The 18,950-nt window shown below is 37.6% G+C and overlaps 1 protein-coding gene and 1 non-coding gene across 2 annotated transcripts; one reads left to right on the forward strand and one right to left on the reverse strand.

Moving 5' to 3' along the window:
- Positions 1–3,138: 3,138 nt before the first annotated feature.
- On the reverse strand, positions 3,139–3,245 carry LOC125497192 (small nucleolar RNA R71). Its single transcript, XR_007273827.2, has one exon. It is a non-coding gene; the product is annotated as a small nucleolar RNA R71 (small nucleolar RNA).
- An 8,834-nt stretch (positions 3,246–12,079) lies between these two features.
- On the forward strand, positions 12,080–15,454 carry LOC130591121 (uncharacterized). Its single transcript, XM_057394039.1, has 8 exons — positions 12,080–12,109; positions 12,195–12,296; positions 12,387–12,456; positions 12,691–12,909; positions 12,998–13,445; positions 13,628–13,664; positions 13,875–14,195; positions 14,975–15,454. The coding sequence occupies exons 1-8, from the start codon at positions 12,080–12,082 to the stop codon at positions 15,452–15,454; spliced, it is 1,707 nt and encodes a 568-aa protein (XP_057250022.1).
- Positions 15,455–18,950: the final 3,496 nt, after the last annotated feature.

The following is an 18,950-nucleotide window of genomic DNA, read 5'->3' on the forward strand; positions in this document are numbered from 1 at the left end:
AACTCAACTCTTAATCCGAAATTCAGACGATTCATCCGGATTATCTGTCCATTCCTCAGCTGATGACCCATTCGGAGGACCTTGTGCTCAAGATCCTTATTTACAATAAAGGAAAAGGTTTTCTCTTAAAAATAAAATTGTCCGCAGGATCTTCCTGGCAAAAGTTAGGACATTAAAAAATAAAAAGATCTTGCTAAGTGAATATCACTTAGGCAAAAATAAGGGACATATTTTACTAACATTTTCAATGCAGGTACTCCTATGAAGACTCATCAAATATCCGGTATGCCACCTGACTATCTGATGAATTGTACATCCATCACTCAAAGGCACAAAAGGACAATATCGCAAGAAGACAAATGGATTATTCTACAAAGTATACAAAGGAAGCCACAGGCATGCACAAACTACCACTCCACATAAAGCCACATGAATCCAAAAGTTCCATTTAAGCACAATCCAAAAATCACAATCAAAGTTATCAATAAAAGAATACTTACAAAATACAAAGCCATCAGATCAACTCAAAGCTACCAGATCAACTCAAAGGGAAGGCTGCCCCTGTCTGCATACGGCAAAACTTATCAAACGCAAAGCGGCAAAAATTATCAAATACATTCCACAAACAAACAGAATCCATGTACTATAAATAGTCTATATTGTATCTCCGTAGGTATTAAGTGTTTTTCTTCAGTACAAAAATAGAGAGAAAAAATTAGGAATTAGTTACAAAAGCCTCTCGCAAAAAATTAGTTGTTACTCAATCCTTCTGTAAGTTCATTCAAAGTAAGTTATTATTCATATCTGCGTCTCTTTTAATTGCTTTCAACATCTGTTCGAACTATTCAAAATATCTGTTCAAATTTTCAAAATCAAAAATAAATTTCAAAACTTTTATTTTCAAAGTTTTTATTAATCATTTAACGAGATTAATTACCTACCAAACAGTCCCCCTTTTGCTATATAATTAATCTGAACTACGTCCGAGACGGTTGATATTATGGTTTTATATAGAGTTTTCTCCCCAATTTATGTGCTAAAAGTTGTGGTTATGGTGCTCTTAGGAGCCGTTTGGTACTAACTCTCTCCATCTAGTTGTGGTTTACTATTTTGTATTGGATTGTAGGTTTTGGAAGCTATTACCTACTTTACATGATTGCACATTGGATTAGAGAGGTTAGATGCCGAGTTTCTAGATCCCGAGGATGATTTCCGGGACTTTGAGCAAAGGAAGAACAAGAAATGAAGCTTAAATTGATCGGCCCGACAGGATCGGGCGGCCCAGCCTGATCGGGCTAGAAAACAGATCTCATGTTTCTGCTGCGGGCCCGATCGGGCGTCGCAGGCCCAGTCGTAATTCGGTCTTCGGCCCGATCGGGCGACCTAGCCCGACGTCGGGCGCTCATGCCAGCTGTTGTACCTGCAATTTTATCAGACCGCCCGATGTCATTGGGCGGGTCAGACCGATCTCATCGGGCGACTGATGGGTTTTGGTTTTTTCCTTCGCTTTGGAGCCCGATGCCATCGGGCAACTTTGGCCCGATCGGGCGACTGACGAGACGCGATTTTTTAATGATACGGGCCCTTCTTTCGAGACTTTTGCTATTGTTTTAGGGGTTGTATAAATAGAAAAATCAGAATTATTAGCTCCTATCTAGTTTTTATTATTAGTTTTCTCTAGAGAGTTTTCAAGAACCTTAATTTAGTTCTTTGTGATTTCAATTCAAGATCAAACCTTTTGCTTATTCATAGTTCAATATAATTCGGTAATCTTTCTTCTTATTTCTTTGTTATTTCTTCCATTGTTAATTATATTATTTTCTTAGTTATTTGCCATGTTTCAAAGTATGATTTTTATATGATTCTTGTTATTTTTTCATGATTATGAGTGAGTAGTTCTATATCTAGAATTGTGGAGATCTATGTATGCAAGAGGGATTGATAGATTAGTTTGATTATCTTGTATTTCAACTGTTTCCTTTGATTGATTCTTCATGCTAGGATTATAAGTTAGGCCTGATTTATATTTCTATTGTTGCAATACTGAATCTACTTCGAGAGGAGAGATACCGTATAGGCTTTCAATTATTAGGCAAAGTGACCCTTGACTATGCGAGAGCGGCTGGGTGATCTTTGAGGGAGGTAATGTTCGAGAGAAATTACATGTGCCCTAGACAGTTGACTTACTAGGTGGTTATTATTTATCCTGATTTCCGAATTGTATGCATAGTGATCCATGATTCTAGTACTTTATTAATATATTTACACCTTCATATTTAATTTGCTATCTGTTTAGTTTAGTAACACAACCATTCATCTGATTTCGTTAGTGTAATATTAGAGTTCAGATACAATAGTATAACTTCTCCCTGTGGATTCGATCCTGACTTCCCTGACTACTAGTTAGTGGACCTTAGGTTATTTTTGATTAGGTGATACGACTTTAGCCTATCAAATTTTGGCGCCGTTGCCGGGGAGACGGTTTATTTTATTTTGTCTGAATTATAGTATTAAACTAACCTCTACTCTGAAGAACACCTGTTCTTTGGAGCTCTCACGTTTGTTTTAGTGTTTTTGGTGTATGAGCAGGAAATTGAAATCCCAAATCTCATCCCGTTCGATCCGGAGATTGAAAAGACCGCTCGTAGACTCAGAAAGAAAACTAAACAAGCTAAGCTGTCTGCAGGGACACCCTCCCAAAAGACACCTTCTCCACCATCTTCCCCACACCAAGAAACCCCACCTCACCTATTACTCTCAACATGGGTGAGAATGTTACTCGAACCTTCAGAGACTATGCACAACCATCTCCTGATAACGTGCCTACTGGGGTACGGATGCCCACTATTGCTGCTACAAATTTTGAGATCAAGTCTCATTTCTGAATATGGTTCAGAATAATCAGTTTGCTGGGTTACTATCTGAAGACCCAAATCAACACTGCAGAGATTTTTACAGTGTTGTGCTACTCAGAAGCAAGCTGGTGTTACTCCTGATGAGATGAAACTCCTTCTATTTGGTTTCTCTCTGCGCGATAAAGCTTTGTTCTGGTATAATAAGCTGCCTTCCACCATCACCACCTGGCCAGAACTTTCCAAGATTTTCCTCATCAAGTGGTACCCTTACCAGAAAACTGCAGATATGAGACATGCCATAGTTACTTTCACCCAAGATCCTGGTGAATCTCTATATGAAGCTTGGGAGCGGTTCAAGGATCTGCAGCGTCTATGTCCTCATCATGGGTTGGACCAGTGGTACTTGTGTCAGATTTTCTACACTAGAGTTGATGCAGATACACGACGGGTAATTGATGGAGCATCTGGTGGGTTCTTCATGGATAAAGCAATTGAGGAAGGGTATGAACTTTTGGAGAAGCTAGCATCTAATCAAGCCTCTACCATTCGTTCCTCTTTGAAAAAGGGAGTAAACATGATGTTGAAGCCATTTCCTACTGTCTGGGCAACTAGCTACTCTAACTCAGAAGATTGATTCCCTGAAGTTAGGTAATGATTCCTCCCACATGAGTGTTAATGCGATGGCTAGTGCTTCTAACTATAATGTGCATATATGTGATGCTTGTGGAATATCTGGGCACAACTCTCAAGAGTGTCCTGCGCTGGGAAATAACTGTGAGGCCGTCAATGCTTTCCAGTCACAACCTAGGAACCAGTTCAACCCATATTCCAACACCTATAATCCTGGGTTAAGACACATCCAACCTCTCATATAGGAGTACTAATGTGTTGAACCCTCAACCTCAACAACCATATCCCCTCAACAACAGGGTCAACAATACCAACCTCCACAACAAGCTCCACCTGGTTTTCAGAGAAATCAAGCACCTCCACAGCCTGCTCCTCTGCTGACCCAGCCATGACAGAGTTGAAGAATATGATGTTCCAGATGCAGAAGGGTTCAATGCTTTTCAAGCTGACACAAAAGCTCAACTGGAAAATTTGGGCACGCATAACAAGATGTTGGAGACTCAACTAGCTCAGTTGGCTAGTTCTTCTGCTAGTAGGCCACCTGGGGCCTTACCTTCACAATCAATGCAACCAAGGGACACTGCCAATGCCATCACTCTTAGGAGTGGAACACATTATGATGGCCCCCAATGCCTAAGGATGGTCCGGTTGAGCCAAAAAAAAAAGCAGACTACTGAAACTTCGTCAGCTCCTGAGGCTACCACCAACACAAATGCAGAGAAGCAGATAGTACCTGAAAAAATTCCTCCACCACTCCTGCGATAAAGGTTCCATTCCCACTCGTCTATCAAAGAATAAGCTGGATCACCAACTTGGTAAGTTTATGGAGGTAGTGAAAATCTTCAGGTAACTGTCCATTTACTGAACTCATTACTCAAGTACCTGCATATGCTAAATTTTTGAAGGAAATTTTGACTAGGAAAAGAGCCTTTAATGCAGTAGAAACTGTTGCCTTTACTGAAGAATGTAGTGCTCTTTTGCAAAATCAATCCCCTCCTAAATTGAAAGATCCGGGGAGTTTCTCCATCCCTTGTAATATTGGCACCATATTTATTGACAAAGCCTTATGTGATTTAGGTGCTAGTGTTAGTGTCATGCCCTTGACTGTTTGTAAAAAGCTTGACATGGGAGATTTAAAATGTACCAACATTACTCTTCAAATGGCTGACCGTTCTGTTAAATACCCCCTAGGTATCTTAGAGGACGTTCCTGTGAGGGTAGGTAAATTTTACATTCCTGTGGATTTTGTTGTGCTTGACATGGAAGAGGATACTCAAATCCCAATCATTTTAGGGAGACCATTCCTTCATACTGCTGGAGCTGTCATAGATGTTAAAAATGGGAAATTAACTTTGACTGTGGGGGATGATAAGGTAACTTTTAGTTTGACCAATGCTTTGAAAAGTCCCATGCTAGAGGAAGCCTGTTACAGAATAGATGTCATTGATGTGCTGGTTAATGATGACATGCCTCAATCCCTTTTGCGGGATCCACTAGAGGCTTTGCTTTGTTTTACCTCTTCCACAGGTGATGATATTATCCGGACTACTGAAGTGGATGCTTGGGAAGCAGCTTTTACCTGTGTCGAGCTTAGGTATTACCACTCATGAGGATGAACGGTTAGTATGTGCTACTCAACCGGTAGAGGTAAAGAAACCTGAACTGAAACCCCTTCCCCCTTCTCTGCGATATGCTTTTCTGGATGATTCTGAAAATTGCCCTGTGATTGTTAGTGCTGCATTAAATGATGGTCAAATGTCTCAACTTTTGTCTGTTTTGCGACAACATAAAAAGGCCATTGGATATAATATTGATGATTTGAAAGGCATAAGCCCTGACTTTTGCATGCATAAAATTCATCTTGAGGATGATCATCGTCCTAGTATACAAGGTCAGCGTCGTTTGAACCCGAATATGCAGGAAGTTGTCAAAAAAGAGGTTATGAAATTGCTTGATGCTGGGATTATCTATCCTATTTCTGATTCTAAGTGGGTGAGTCCAGTTCAAGTGGTTCCTAAAAAGGGCGTACTACTGTAGTTAAAAATGAGAAAAATGAATTAATTGCTACAAGAGTAGTTACTGGGTGGCGTATGTGCATTGATTATAGGAAATTAAATGTTGCCACTAAGAAAGACCATTTTCCCCTTCCCTTCATTGATCAGATGTTGGAACGTCTAGCTTGTCATTCTCATTTCTGTTATCTAGATGGCTATTCTGGTTTCTTCCAAATCCCTATCCACCCAGATGACCAGGAGAAGACCACCTTTACATGTCCTTATGGTACCTTTGCATATGAAGGATGCCCTTTGGCCTATGTAATGCCCCTGCTACTTTCCAACGTTGTATGATGGCCATATTTTCTGAATTTATTGAGTCCATCATGGAAGTATTTATGGATGACTTTAGTGTGTATGGCATTGATTTTGATGCATGTTTGCTGAATTTGACTAAAGTACTGAAAAGATGTGAGGATGTCCACCTTGTCTTGAACTGGGAGAAGTGCCACTTCATGGTTACTGAAGGAGTGGTACTTGGTCATATTATTTCTGAACGAGGCATCCAGGTGGACAAAGCAAAAATTCAAGTGATTGAGCAATTACCCCTCCTGTGAATGTTAAGGGTGTTAGAGGTTTTCTTGGTCATGCGGGATTTTATCGCCGCTTTATCAAGGACTTCTCTAAAATTGCTAAACCACTTACTCAGTTGCTCCTCAAGGATGCCCCGTTCCTGTTTACTGATGAGTGTCTAGTGTCTTTTAACAGGATCAAGCAAGCTTGATTACTGCTCCTATCATCGATCTCCAGATTGGACCCTCCCATTTGAGATTATGTGTGATGCCAGTGATTATGCTGTGGGAGCTGTCCTTGGTCAGAGAAAAGACAACATCCTCCATGCCATCTACTATGCTAGCAAGACACTCGATGAAGCTCAAGTAATTATGCCACACAGAGAAAGAGCTCTAGCTGTGGTCTATGCACTTGGACAAGTTCAGGACCTATCTGCTTGGGTCTAAAGTCATTGTCTACACCGATCATGCTGCATTGAAGTACCTCCTCGCCAAAAAGGAGGCCAAGCCTCGACTCATTCGGTGGATTTTGCTGCTCCAAGAATTCGACTTGGAGATCAGAGATAAAAAGGGTGCAGAAAATGTAGTGCTGACCATTTGTCCCGATTGCAGTATGAAGATATGGAAGAAGGTCTACCCATTGAGACTCCTTTCCTGATGATAAGCTCCTGGCAGTCACTTCTGTTACCCCGTGGTATGCGGACTTCGCCAACTTTTGTGTGAGTGGACAAACCCCTCCAGAGCTGAGCTACCAGCAGAGAAAGAAATTTCTCCATGATGCCAAACAATTTTTGGGATGACCCTTTGCTTTACAAGCTCTGTGCTGACACCATCTATCAGGCGATGTATCCCAGAGTGGGAGGTGCATGACATTCTGAAGCACTCTCACTCCCTTCCATGTGGAGGCCATGCTGGGCCCTCCAAAACAGTAGCAAAGGTACTTCAATCTGGTTTTTATTGGCCAACACTTTTTCATGATGCTAGTACTTTTGTTAAGTCTTGTGATGCATGCCAACGAACAGGAAATATTTCCCGTAGACATGAGATGCCCCAAACCCCCATCCTAGAAGTTGAACTATTTGATGTGTGGGGTATTGATTTTATGGGTCCTTTTCCCTCTTCCTCAGGCAATAATTTCATACTTGTTGTTGTTGACTATGTCTCTAAGTGTATAAGCTATTCACAGACCAATGACTCTAAGTGTCATGAAAATGTTCAAAAAGATTATCTTTCCACGTTTGGGGTACCAAGATTGTCATTAGTGATGGGGATCCCACTTTCACAAAAGAACCTTTGAAGCCCTACTCAAAAAGTATGGTGTCTACCATAGGATGGCCTAGCATACCATTCTGACAAGTAGGGCAAGTAGAAGTGTCTAACCGTGAAATAAAGTCTATTTTGGAGAAAGTGGTAGCTAAATCGAGAAAAGATTGAGTGATAAGTTAGATGACACCTTATGGCTTATAGAACTGCTTTTAAGACCCCTATTGGTACCACCCCTTATCGACTAGTCTATGGAAAAGCATGCCACCTACCTGTCGAACTAGAGTATAAGGCTTTTTGGGCGGTTAAAGAGTTGAACCTTGATGCTAAATTAGCAGGAGAAAAGCGTTTATTGCAAATCAATGAGCTTGATGAACTTAGATTAAATGCTTATGATAGTTCGCGTCTCTACAAAGAGCGCACTAAGAGATGGCATGATAAGAAGATTCTGAGCAGGGAGTTCAATATTGGTGACAAGGTTTTATTGTACAACTCTAGACTAAAGCTTTTTCCTGGTAAGCTGAAATCTAGATGGTCTATCTGGTCCTTTTTCTGTCACTAATACTAACAAGTTTGGTTCTATTGAGGTGATGAATGCAACAGGTGAGAAGTTCAAAGTTAATGGACAACGTCTGAAGTTGTACTATACCGGAATCCCTGTTAGATCTGTGGAGGAGTTATACCTTCAACCCCCATCCCCTTCTGTTTGAGGGATGAAGCATTATGGTCGTGCGGGACCTTTATAAACCAGCGCTAATCGGGAGGCAACCCGGTTTCTTTCCTTTTCTTTCGTAGTTTTTTTTTCTAGATTTTTATTTTGCTAATTTTTGTAGTTTGGTGAGAGAGTGAGAGGGTACTGATATTCCTCTTCAGGTTACATGTGTGCAGGAGTGCTTACCAACTGGAAATGTTCACTCAAAAATACGAGCCATTGTTTACTGGGCATAACCCGAGGCCATCGGGCGAGGCTGCCCGATTGGGCGCGCAACGAAAATATGAAAAGAAAGAAAAGTGCATCGCCCGATGGGATCGGGCCTGGATGCCCGATCGGGGGAAGTTCCGTCAACTATTTTTACGACAAAATTGGCAGACGCTCGATGGCGTCGGGCGAGTTTGCCCGATCGGGAGCGCAACGGAATTCTGAAAATTTCAAAGAAGAAAAAAACACGCCCGATCGGGCTCGGGACCGGCTGACGAAATTAAAGGGGTTTTCCCCCTTGTTTTCACTCACTTTCTCTCACATTTTCTCTCTCCTCCAAACCCTAACCCCCAAATTCTCTCATCTTCTTCTCCAAACTCTCCTTCCACCATTGAACACCCCCACTTACATCTTCAAATTCTCCCAAATTTTTTTTCTCACATCACTTTCTACTCATCTCTCACTCCACTTTCTTCCCTTTTCTCCCACTCTATCTCTCTCCTCCATCTTCTTCTTCATCTTTATGGATCAAAAACTGAAATGTGTTTCATTTATGGATCAAAAAACCATCTTAGCAACATACTCCATAGCAAAGACCTAAACTACATAATCGCTAAACTACATGTCTTCACTTCTTATGACTTCCACATAGGATTCTTCTTGTCCTTGGATTGAACTTGCATTTTTGGCTTGAATGCAGGTTTTGAGGTTCTTTTACTTGCTGGCGGTGGCGAATCCAGGATCCAACTTACGTGGATTCAGAGTACTTCAAAAACTCTGAGACAAATAAAATTAAAATTATTTATGCGTTAAGACATTATATATAACACTTATTTAAGCATCCAAACATATAGATGTACAAAAGGACAAATAAATCTCAATTGTTTTGGAATTAATATAAATCCAAGTAGCTATGTATTTATGATTTGTAAACCAAATAATTAGAAGGCAAAAAATTTATAAGTAATATGTAGAATTACAGTCAGACATAAGTCTGGTACATAAAAACTAATTTAATAAATGTAAATTTTATGTGAATAATCTAATTTTATGTTTAACTTTTGAGATGGTTCTCATAATAATCCGAACGCTTATCTTCTTTCCCATCAAATCGTCACTAATACAATTTGGATAAGTTGTATATAGTGTATAGGAAATTGAAAAGTTCATATTATTTCGATAAGATAGAACTCGAGCTTGGGTGTTATCCAAAAACTGGGATTGTAGTGAGGAGATAGGTAAAAGTTAGAATTATTTGGGCTAAACTTTTTCAAAGAAGAAATGAAAAAAATGCTCTATAAAACTTAAAGCTAAAAACAATATTAAAAGTAGAGATATATCTAGATTAAAAAGAAAAATAAAAATTAAAGTTGTATGGAAAGAAATAAAAAATAATAATTGAAAAGAAAATGTCGAGACTTTGCCATCAAAACATAACAGGAAAAAACAAAAGAAGGAAAGGAAAAAGGAGCGGAAATATCATGGAAAAGGGAAACAAAAAGCTCTCTATGAGAGTCGAACCCGCATATCATTAAACAATGGTTGAAGATTTGCGTCCAATTAACAACCACTGAACCAAACATCAAAACACTGATACAATATGGCGCAAAATTATTATAACGGGTTTTTTATTTCGATTTTTCATCGATTTTTTCGTCTTTTTTCTCCAAATTTATATGGGTTCAGTTGAATCCACTTAACCCACACTGGATCTGCCCCTACTTGTTGGCTTGCTTGATTGGCTCTATTAAGTGAGAGGATGCTGAGAAAGGCACGGTGTAGGCATGAAGGATTATCTAATGTAATGTGTGACCTTGAAGGTCTTGCTATTGAAGGTTTCCTTGGCGACCTTCATTGTTTCCCTTAAAAATAAATGTTAGTGCTCACTGGAAAACAAATGTAATTGATTGACAATGGGATGTTTTTTAGAGTTCATTACCTTTCCAAGCACCCTCTCCCTGTTCCCGTTTCTTTGCTTAACAACCCAAGTATCAATAGAAGGGGGTCTGCCACCTTTTTTCTTTTCTTTAGGAGGACTAGAGGTTTGTAATGACCAGGATTAACATAGTTGATGCACTTGTTTTGCTTATTTTGTCTCATCACAAAATTCTTCTCATCATCTTCACCCTTTTCTTTCTCCTTTTTTTTACATGTGGTTTTCCATACATCTTTGGAATCGCATGGAGGAGCATTTAAACTTGGTTAGACCCGTCCACTGCTTCATCCCATGCATATGCTTAATGTGTGGAGTGTTGGTCTCTATGTACTTGTTTTTATTGTACCATGCATCCACAAAGTCTTCTTTTCTTTGTCGCTTATCGATGAAACACACACAAGCATGTGAGAATGGTATACTAGTTAGCTCCCAGTGAAAACAAGTGCAAATGTTGTCTTTCAAATTAACAACATACCTATCACTATAGTGGTCCGCTTCTCATTCATCTTCCCTAGATGGCACAATAGTGCACTTGGCTGTTGAAGCTCTCACCCACTCAAACACATTGCTCACATAAGGTGCGAATATGCTTTCATGCTTCTCAACTGCATCCCATTCCTCTGCATTTCTCCTCATCACATATCTCCTAATCCATCTTAGGTAGGTCACTATTGTTTTATCTCTCGATTTCATTAGCGTAGTGTTAAATGTCTCACAAAGATTATTCAACAGCATATTGGACTTGAAGGTTGTGGTAAATGCATATCTAGCCTAGTGTTTTGTAGGGATTGAATTTGAGTAGTTGTATGCATCTTCATATTAAAATCTAATGCATGTCATCTCAATTTCAGGCTTTGTTTGGTAGGCCTGAAAATGTTTTCCAGGAAAAGTGTTTGGTATGAACCGGACAATAAAATGGAAAACTTGGGCTGAAAAGTTATTTTCAACCCAATTGAAAACATTTTCCCTAGAATCTGAAAGGAAACCACGTTTTCCTTTCTCTCTCTCAAACTTATGTTTCACGCTACAACTCAAGTCATCTTCACTCTAGGTAATCTTCTCTCAACTCATCTTCTCAATCTGGAAATCCGGTAAACCTCATTATTCTAATCTTTTTTCTTTTCATTGTTAATTTGTTATTGTGCAAATTCGAATGATTTTAGGTTTTTTTTGCTGGAATTTCGAATGATTTTAGGGTTGTTTTGCTGCAATTTCGAATGATTTTAGGGTTGTTTTGCTGCAATTTCGATCGATTTTATTATTTTGGTACAAATTTAGGGTCTCATTTGATATTCGATTATTTTCTATCTCTATATTTGCTTGATTAGCAACTTGTTTTTTTTTTCATTCGAACTTACAGATTCATTTTGTGCATATTTTTGTGAATTAGAAGCTTATGTTTTGTTATTTTAGAGTTTTTTTTTTTAGTTTGAATAATAATATTTGATGTCATGCACACAAGGTGTTCGATTTATTGTCTCAATAAAATTAGTTATTTGAGAGCTATACATATATTTTAATTTGAAAATCAACACTTCATAATTCTCTTAAATTCATAATCATAGCTCTATGCCTTCATATCAATTACTTGCTAAATGAAGTAGACATTAGATTAGGACTTCGATAGCAATTAACGGATAAACGGACAACTATTCAGTGTTTTATACCTCTGTCCTTAGCCTGAATGGCTTCAGCGAAGTGACTCTATGCTGCTGCTTCTTCTTCCACTTCATTCCACCAACAGTCCCAGAAGAAAATGAAGCATAATCAGAATCAGAAATGTTGATTCCTAATACAGAAAATGAATTAGTTGGGTTGTAGTATTTTAAAAGTATTTTGGGTTCTTCTTTGAGAAATGATCATGATGCGGTGTTTAATTCATCAGGTTGTTGGCCTTTTTTTGAGCTATTATGGAGTCGAATAATGCTCAAAAGTCGCAGGTAATACTATTCTTTGCGATTTTATTATTTGTTATGTGTCTTCTTTATTAATGAACTAAAATTCTTGATTTGTTAATGTTTGTAGATGATCCATAAAGGAATGATTATAGGTGTTGTTGGTGCCATTATTGCTTCCGTCCTTGCTTTAATTGAAGTAGATAAGTCTAGGACTAAAAGACCTAAAATAGTTAGACAACCTTATGTAAATCGGGATAGTTTGAGGGAGGCGAATATCAATATTGTTTTATATTGTGGTGATTCTCATTGTCTTGGGCAGATTCGTATGAGGCCTGGTGCTTTTTTTGGCTTGTGTAATATTTTAGTTGAAAGGGGACTTTTGTCGAAAAGTAAGCAAATGAGTGTTAAGGAGCAAGTATTAGTATTTTTATACTTGTTGGGTCATAATGTAAGATTTCGGGCAGCCGGGGGAAGATTCTTTCGATCTACTTGGACTATACATTACTACTTCCATATTATGCTCTAAGCAATCCTTCACTTGTACCCATATGTTATAAAACCACCCGAAACTTTTGTGCAACCTGAAATTCAGAACAATTCAAGGTTTTTTCCTTGGTCTGAAGATTTTATAGGAGCTATAGATGGTACCCATGTACGTGCATCTGTTCCTATTGAGATGCAAGATCGATTTCGGGGAAGAAAGAATAAGACTACACAGAATGTACTAGCAGCAGCTGATTATGACCTGAAATTCACTTTTGTACTTGCTGGTTGGGAGGGTTCTGCCCATGATTCAAGGGTTTTAAGTGATGCACTTAAAAGGGGATTTAAGGTTCCCGAAGGTAATTTTTTAACCTTTCCCTTTTGTTGCTAATTATGGTTTAGTGTACTTAAATTGATTGGAAAATTGGTGATGATTTATCAATGTAGGGAAGTATTATCTTGCCGACGCAGGGTATGGTGATCGTAAAGGATTTATGCCTCCATATAGGCGAGTGCGTTATCATTTGAAAGAGTATACCAACAACCCTCCCGAAAATGAACGAGAGTTGTTCAATCTTCGGCACTCTTCACTAAGAATGTGTATAGAGAGGGCGTTTGGAGTTCTAAAGAAGCGATTTCGTGTCTTAGATGCTGAACCATTTTGGTCATTTACAACCCAAGTGGATGTGGTTCTTGCTTGCTGTGTGATACATAATTACCTTAGGGGCGTTGATCCAAATGACTCAATTACAAGAGAGGCGGACTTAGAGATTGCTGCAAACTTAGATATTGATTCACAAGACATCAGACCATCACTTACTCGAAGGGAAGTGCGTGAAGAAAACAAAGAATGTGCGAAAAAGCGAGATGTCATAGCTTTAGCCATGTGGGATGCGTATAAAAAGCCTCGAATTTCATGAACTTTCTCATTATAGTACATGTATAAATGTTTATGTTTGTCACCTTGGTGTTTTTTGAGCTTTGAGTTAGTTTTTGGGATGTTGAACATTTATGGAAATTGGAAATTATATAGTTATTTTGGTGTTGAACTTGTTGATGTTCCTATCTTCTAATTAGATGGTTCTCTGCTTCTACAGTTGTATATGTTGCAACTGTAATCTTGAATGCATAAATGGCAATACTTGCTTTGCCTTATTATGCTTATTCAGGTGGTATTAATATGAATTTCATGAACTTTCTCATTATAGTACAATTGTTTAATTAGGTAGTACATCATCTTTATAACTTTGTTTACTCAAGTATTGATGTTCCAAATTTTTATGTTATTTTGTTACTAACTTAAGGATGTTGATAATGTTATCAGGTAGTGAAAGAAGAGAAGAAAGCTAACTTCCGTTGGTCAAAGCAAATGTCTAAGGAGTTATTGGGATTTCTTGCGGAAGAAGTGAAAAAAGGAAACCGACCAAATAACACTTTCAGAATTAGTTCCTTTGTAACTGCTACAAAGTTAATTTCAGAGAAGTTTCAGACTACTTGCAATGCTGACCACATTGAGAATCACATGAGGACACTGAGAACTGCTTGGGGAGCTATATCACAAGCACGGGGAAACTCCAGGTTTGGTTGGGATGATGATATAAAGATGGTAACTGCGTCTCCTAGAACATATCTTGCTTATGTTCAAGTATGCTTTTGTTCTGTCTCTTCTTTACACTATCTTTTTTTTTCTCTTTCTTTGTTATATATTAGCATTACTATGTTTCTGTCTGGTAATAATATGTTGTGGGTTGCTATACATGTTCTCTGGTTCATCTTACTTTATTAAACTGAAGATTAGTTACTGTTCAAATTTGCTCGAAAGCATCAGGTTTTATAATGATTACGAATAGGAACACTAGTTGGTTTGGCTAGTTATATGAAGCCAATGAAGAGACTAGATATTTAGTTTATGTCAATGTGTTCAATTTTTTTTTTTTTTTGTTCTACATTGATATGATGGTAATGGAGTAGCTTCTTATCTTATGAAATGTTTTAGTTATTACTCCCTCCGTCCCATAATATAAGTCCCCTTTCCTTTTAAAGTGTCCCAAAATATAAGTCTTGTTTCTATTTTCAATCGATAATTATACCCAAAATACCCTCATGAAAATAATTTAACTCCCAAAAAGTCCTCATAATTTCAGCTTCCAATGCACCATTATTAATGATAAAACAGAATCTCATAACCCATTAAACTCCTCTACACATTAAACTATGCAATATTAATGTTAAGTTTTTATCTTTTGTTAAAAAGAAAAAAACAATGTAAGTGTTTCCCAATAAAAATGAATCTTTTTATTTAAATAAAACAAGATTCTAGTTTACCTTTATTCCCGTGTAAAAACAGAATCAGGACTTATATTATGGGACGGAGGGAGTATGTGATAGTATGAAATTTGTTAATTTTCTTCCTTTACTTAACAGCAATATCCATCGCATGACAAATATTTGAACAAGAAAATTGATATGTATGAGGAGATAGCAATAGTGGCGGGTAAGGACATGACACGAGGTAATTTCTCAAAGACATTCGGTGACATTCAAAATACTTCAAGTGGGCAGCCTAGTACTGAAATTGAATCTACCAAGGCAGACAGTGGAACTTCTTCTGAGCCGAGATCTCATAGGAAGAGGCCTCGAGTTGAAGATGAAGGGGGTGATTTGCAACATATGTCTACTCAACTAGGAGAAGTTGTTAGTGCTTTGAAAAAGTTTTCGGACAATCAACTTGATGTGGGGAAACTTTATGAGGAAATCATGAAGATGGATGACTTTGAAGAAGCTATCCGTGTTGCCGCTTTTGACCATTTAGCTGAGCGTGAGATGCTTGCTAAAGCTTTCTTGACCAAAAGTGAATCTCTTCGCAAGCTTTGGCTTCAAAAATATGTTAAGACTCTACTCTAGTTTAGTAGCTAACTTTGTGTTGTGAACTATCTACTATTTTGAAGGTTTTGATGTGGACTATTGTTATGCCTAATAGTCTCATTAGTAATGTGCTATGATATGTTATAAAATTTTGCAATGTTATAAGAATGACATTTTTATCTAGCAAATATGATATATTAGTTTGCTTGAAATTTTTTTCCGAAAATTTACATAGATATTTACCTTCCCATAATAATTTAAGGAAGCCAATAGATATATATTTATATATGAGTTAAAAAAAAAGTAACAAAAAAAAAACAATAACTAGAAAATCAAGAGGTAGCAACTAGATTAATAATTGAAACTGATTTTCCATTGAACCAAACGAAGGAAAATGCTTATAGTGGAAAATCATTTACCATGCAACCAAACAACGGAAAATGCTTATGAAATTGAGTTTTTCCATGTAAAAGGTTTTCAATGAAAACTCATTTTCAGTTGAAAGTGTTTTACATCCTACCAAACGGAGCCTCAAAGTCAACTTAAAGAAATGAAGCCTGAAAATTTAGGCACATTGCATAAAAGGCATGAATGCAAACTTAGTGAGTGTTACACCTTTGTAGTTGACCTAGCAGCCTTCCAAAAGTGCTCTTTGAACACTATGCCAATAAACTCTAGCATGAAGTTTACCCATCTATGTATGACACAGAATCTAATCTCTGTCTTATAGTAAGCCTATTGGATGATCTATAAGCTAGATCATGACGAAAGAGGAAAAAAAATATAATAAAGAATTAGGAGAGGGAGAAGGATGATCAGATCATTGGTCATTCCAATGATCTGACCATAGTTGGATCATAGCCAAAGGTCATGAAAGAGAATAAATGACAAGCCCATGCATGGTGAGTTGGCAACAATCTAGCGACATCAAGAAAAGTAATCCGATGGTTGAAGAGCCCAAAATTGTAGATCATCTATTGGGGTTAAAAAAATCATAAAACTAATGGTAGATCATAAGTGAGTGGAAGAGAGAGGAAATATTAAAATAATTGATGATCCAAATTTTTGGATCCACCATTGTGTATGCTCTTAGGCACAACAACTAACAAAGCTTCAAGCAGCCTGAGTTCCAAATCATGCATACCATTAGTTAATGTTTGTTAAGAAAAAAAAAATCTACAAAGGCAAAAAAAAATTACCTTCTAAATGTGTAGAGGACCTCTCAATTCCCTCGTGCACTACGACAACTGAAGATCCTAGGTTATATTTGAGGGTGGGAAACCCATAATTGAGTTAAGTACAAAACTGGGTACTAAACTTTGCCTTTTGTTTCAGTTTGGGTACTCAACTTTTAAAAGTTTCAGTTTGGATACTCAAAATGGACGGACGTTACTTTTTGGTGAAAATCTGTTAAATTCGTCGTTTGAAGCGTTTTTCTAGGCGCGTGTAAGTCATGAATCCCCAACTAACACTTGAACTCTTATTTAGGCGATATATTTTGGTGGGTTTTATTAACTCCTCCATGTCTTCCTTCCTTGCACTTTTCATTTATTTACAGTCTCTCCATCTTCTTCCTTCCTCTGTTCATCTTTTTCCCTCTCTTAAATTCCTTCCCTTTCCTCATCTTCTCATCGAAAGTGAAAGATGATCAACATTCAACCCCTAAAAGACGCAGCCACTTCTGCGAAAACAAAGGAGGAAAGGAGTGTATGCATAAATCTAGCAAATTCTATTTCGGATGGAAACCCTTTTGCTTGGAAGATGTTTTACTCCAACAAAGCATCCAGTTTATTAAGCAAAGCCTCCTTCACAACCTTGAAAAAGTAATGAAAACGGCCGAGGAAGTGTTTAACACCCCTTCTTGTAACTCCCCTGAACTTAAACCTAGAACTAGGGTTTCTCTTCAACAATCTAAGGGAAAGGGGATAAAAATTAGTGAGCCTAACACTGAGGATAAAAGAGAGAAAATTACCCCCAATGAGAGTTATGTGTCCATGAGGAAGGGAAAAGAAAAGGTTTTTGAGGTGAAGATGGAGATTAAGGGTGATCCGGATGAAGAACAAGGGTTGCCATGGAAGAAAATGTCTATTAGAGCAGGGGGGGAGGGATGCCATGATATGTTCTGCAAAGATGATGATGGAAAGCTTCGGCTTTTTAAAATCTATGAATACTATGAGGAGGATTATGATGACGATGGTCATGATATTCCTCTAAGCCCCTGCCGTGATGGGAGAAATTGGATCCAGATTATCATGCTTTCGTATTATTGTGCAAAGAACCTCAATAGAGTTCTTGAGGTTTAAATATCTGCCTCTTGTCTTTTATTTGACTCTATGTGCTTATCTTTGTTTAGTATTTTGTATTTTAATGTGTTCATCAATTAAATTTTGTTGTTTTGTGATTAATTACATTTTCTTACTCCAACTTGTTGTAATGAAAAGTAGAAATTAGTGAATTTGACCTCTAAGCTAGTGAATTTAGATTAGGTTTTTCGTATGATAGTGCAAATTTAGTGCTACATTGTTGTGTGAGCTGCTATAAGAGCTAATTTGTTGTGAAGTTTAAGCATCTGCCTCTATAACTCACTGGTTTTGATTGTTGTCTGCTGTTTTTTGGTCATTGGAAACATGTAATTGGAATACATAGGTTTAGAATAGCCATTCCCACAACACTCTTTGATATGATAAATTAGTTTGAAATTGGGGCAATTTGAGTTTAGTTTAAGGAACTTGAGTTATATATCTGTGAATAGAAATCACTTTTTCAACTAAATTTTGTGTCCTCTTGTATCTAGCAGACTTCCAACAGTACTGCTCAATGGAAAAGCAACCAGAATCATCAACCTCTCCATCCTCCATGCTAACTCAGACGCAATAATTTTTGGATTTTTTGGGGGTGAACAATAGAACTTAAACAACTACTTTATCCGATTTGTAAATGTTTAACTATGTGATGGATTTGGAAACTTATAATTATATGAATTAAAATTTCTACATCTTTTAGCTAACTCCAAAAATATGACAATTTTTACAAGGTGTTGGATTTTTTGGATGTTCAATTATTTTTGTCGCTATGGTTTAAGTTTAATGCATTGAAGAATTGGGCTGAAATTTTAATGCATTGAATTAACTAATTTTATTCCACGTCACAATTATCCTTTTTTTGTGTTTATAACGGTTACTTTGCAAGATCAGTACTAAACTAACAGCTGTTAGTTTTGAGTACCCAAACTGAAACTTTTGAAAGTTGAGTACCCAAACTGGAACAAAAGGCAAAGTTTAGTACGCACTTGTGTACTTAACTTCATAATTGAATACCCTAGCACATTCCTCAGTTGCATCCCCATGCAAGATTAGTTTTGTTTTAGCCCTTGCAAACCAATCTCTGAAGTACCAAATGTGAACCATGTGTCCTTATAAACCCTATCGTTGAACCTGACCAACTTACATGTTGGATCAGATCTCCACTCATCTAAGTATATCTCAGCCAGATATATGAACTCGCCTTAGAACTAGCATAAAGAACTCCCCACATG

Source organism: Beta vulgaris, chromosome 4 (assembly GCF_026745355.1).
Source record: "Beta vulgaris subsp. vulgaris cultivar EL10 chromosome 4, EL10.2, whole genome shotgun sequence".
Classification (NCBI taxonomy): domain Eukaryota; kingdom Viridiplantae; phylum Streptophyta; class Magnoliopsida; order Caryophyllales; family Amaranthaceae; genus Beta; species Beta vulgaris.

Coding starts and splice junctions, on each gene's coding strand:
- LOC130591121 (XM_057394039.1), top strand. CDS start 12,080: ATGGAGTCGAATAATGCTCAAAAGTCGCAG. Junction 12,110..12,194: donor ATAATGCTCAAAAGTCGCAG/GTAATACTATTC, acceptor TAATGTTTGTAG/ATGATCCATAAAGGAATGAT. Junction 12,910..12,997: donor GGGATTTAAGGTTCCCGAAG/GTAATTTTTTAA, acceptor TTATCAATGTAG/GGAAGTATTATCTTGCCGAC.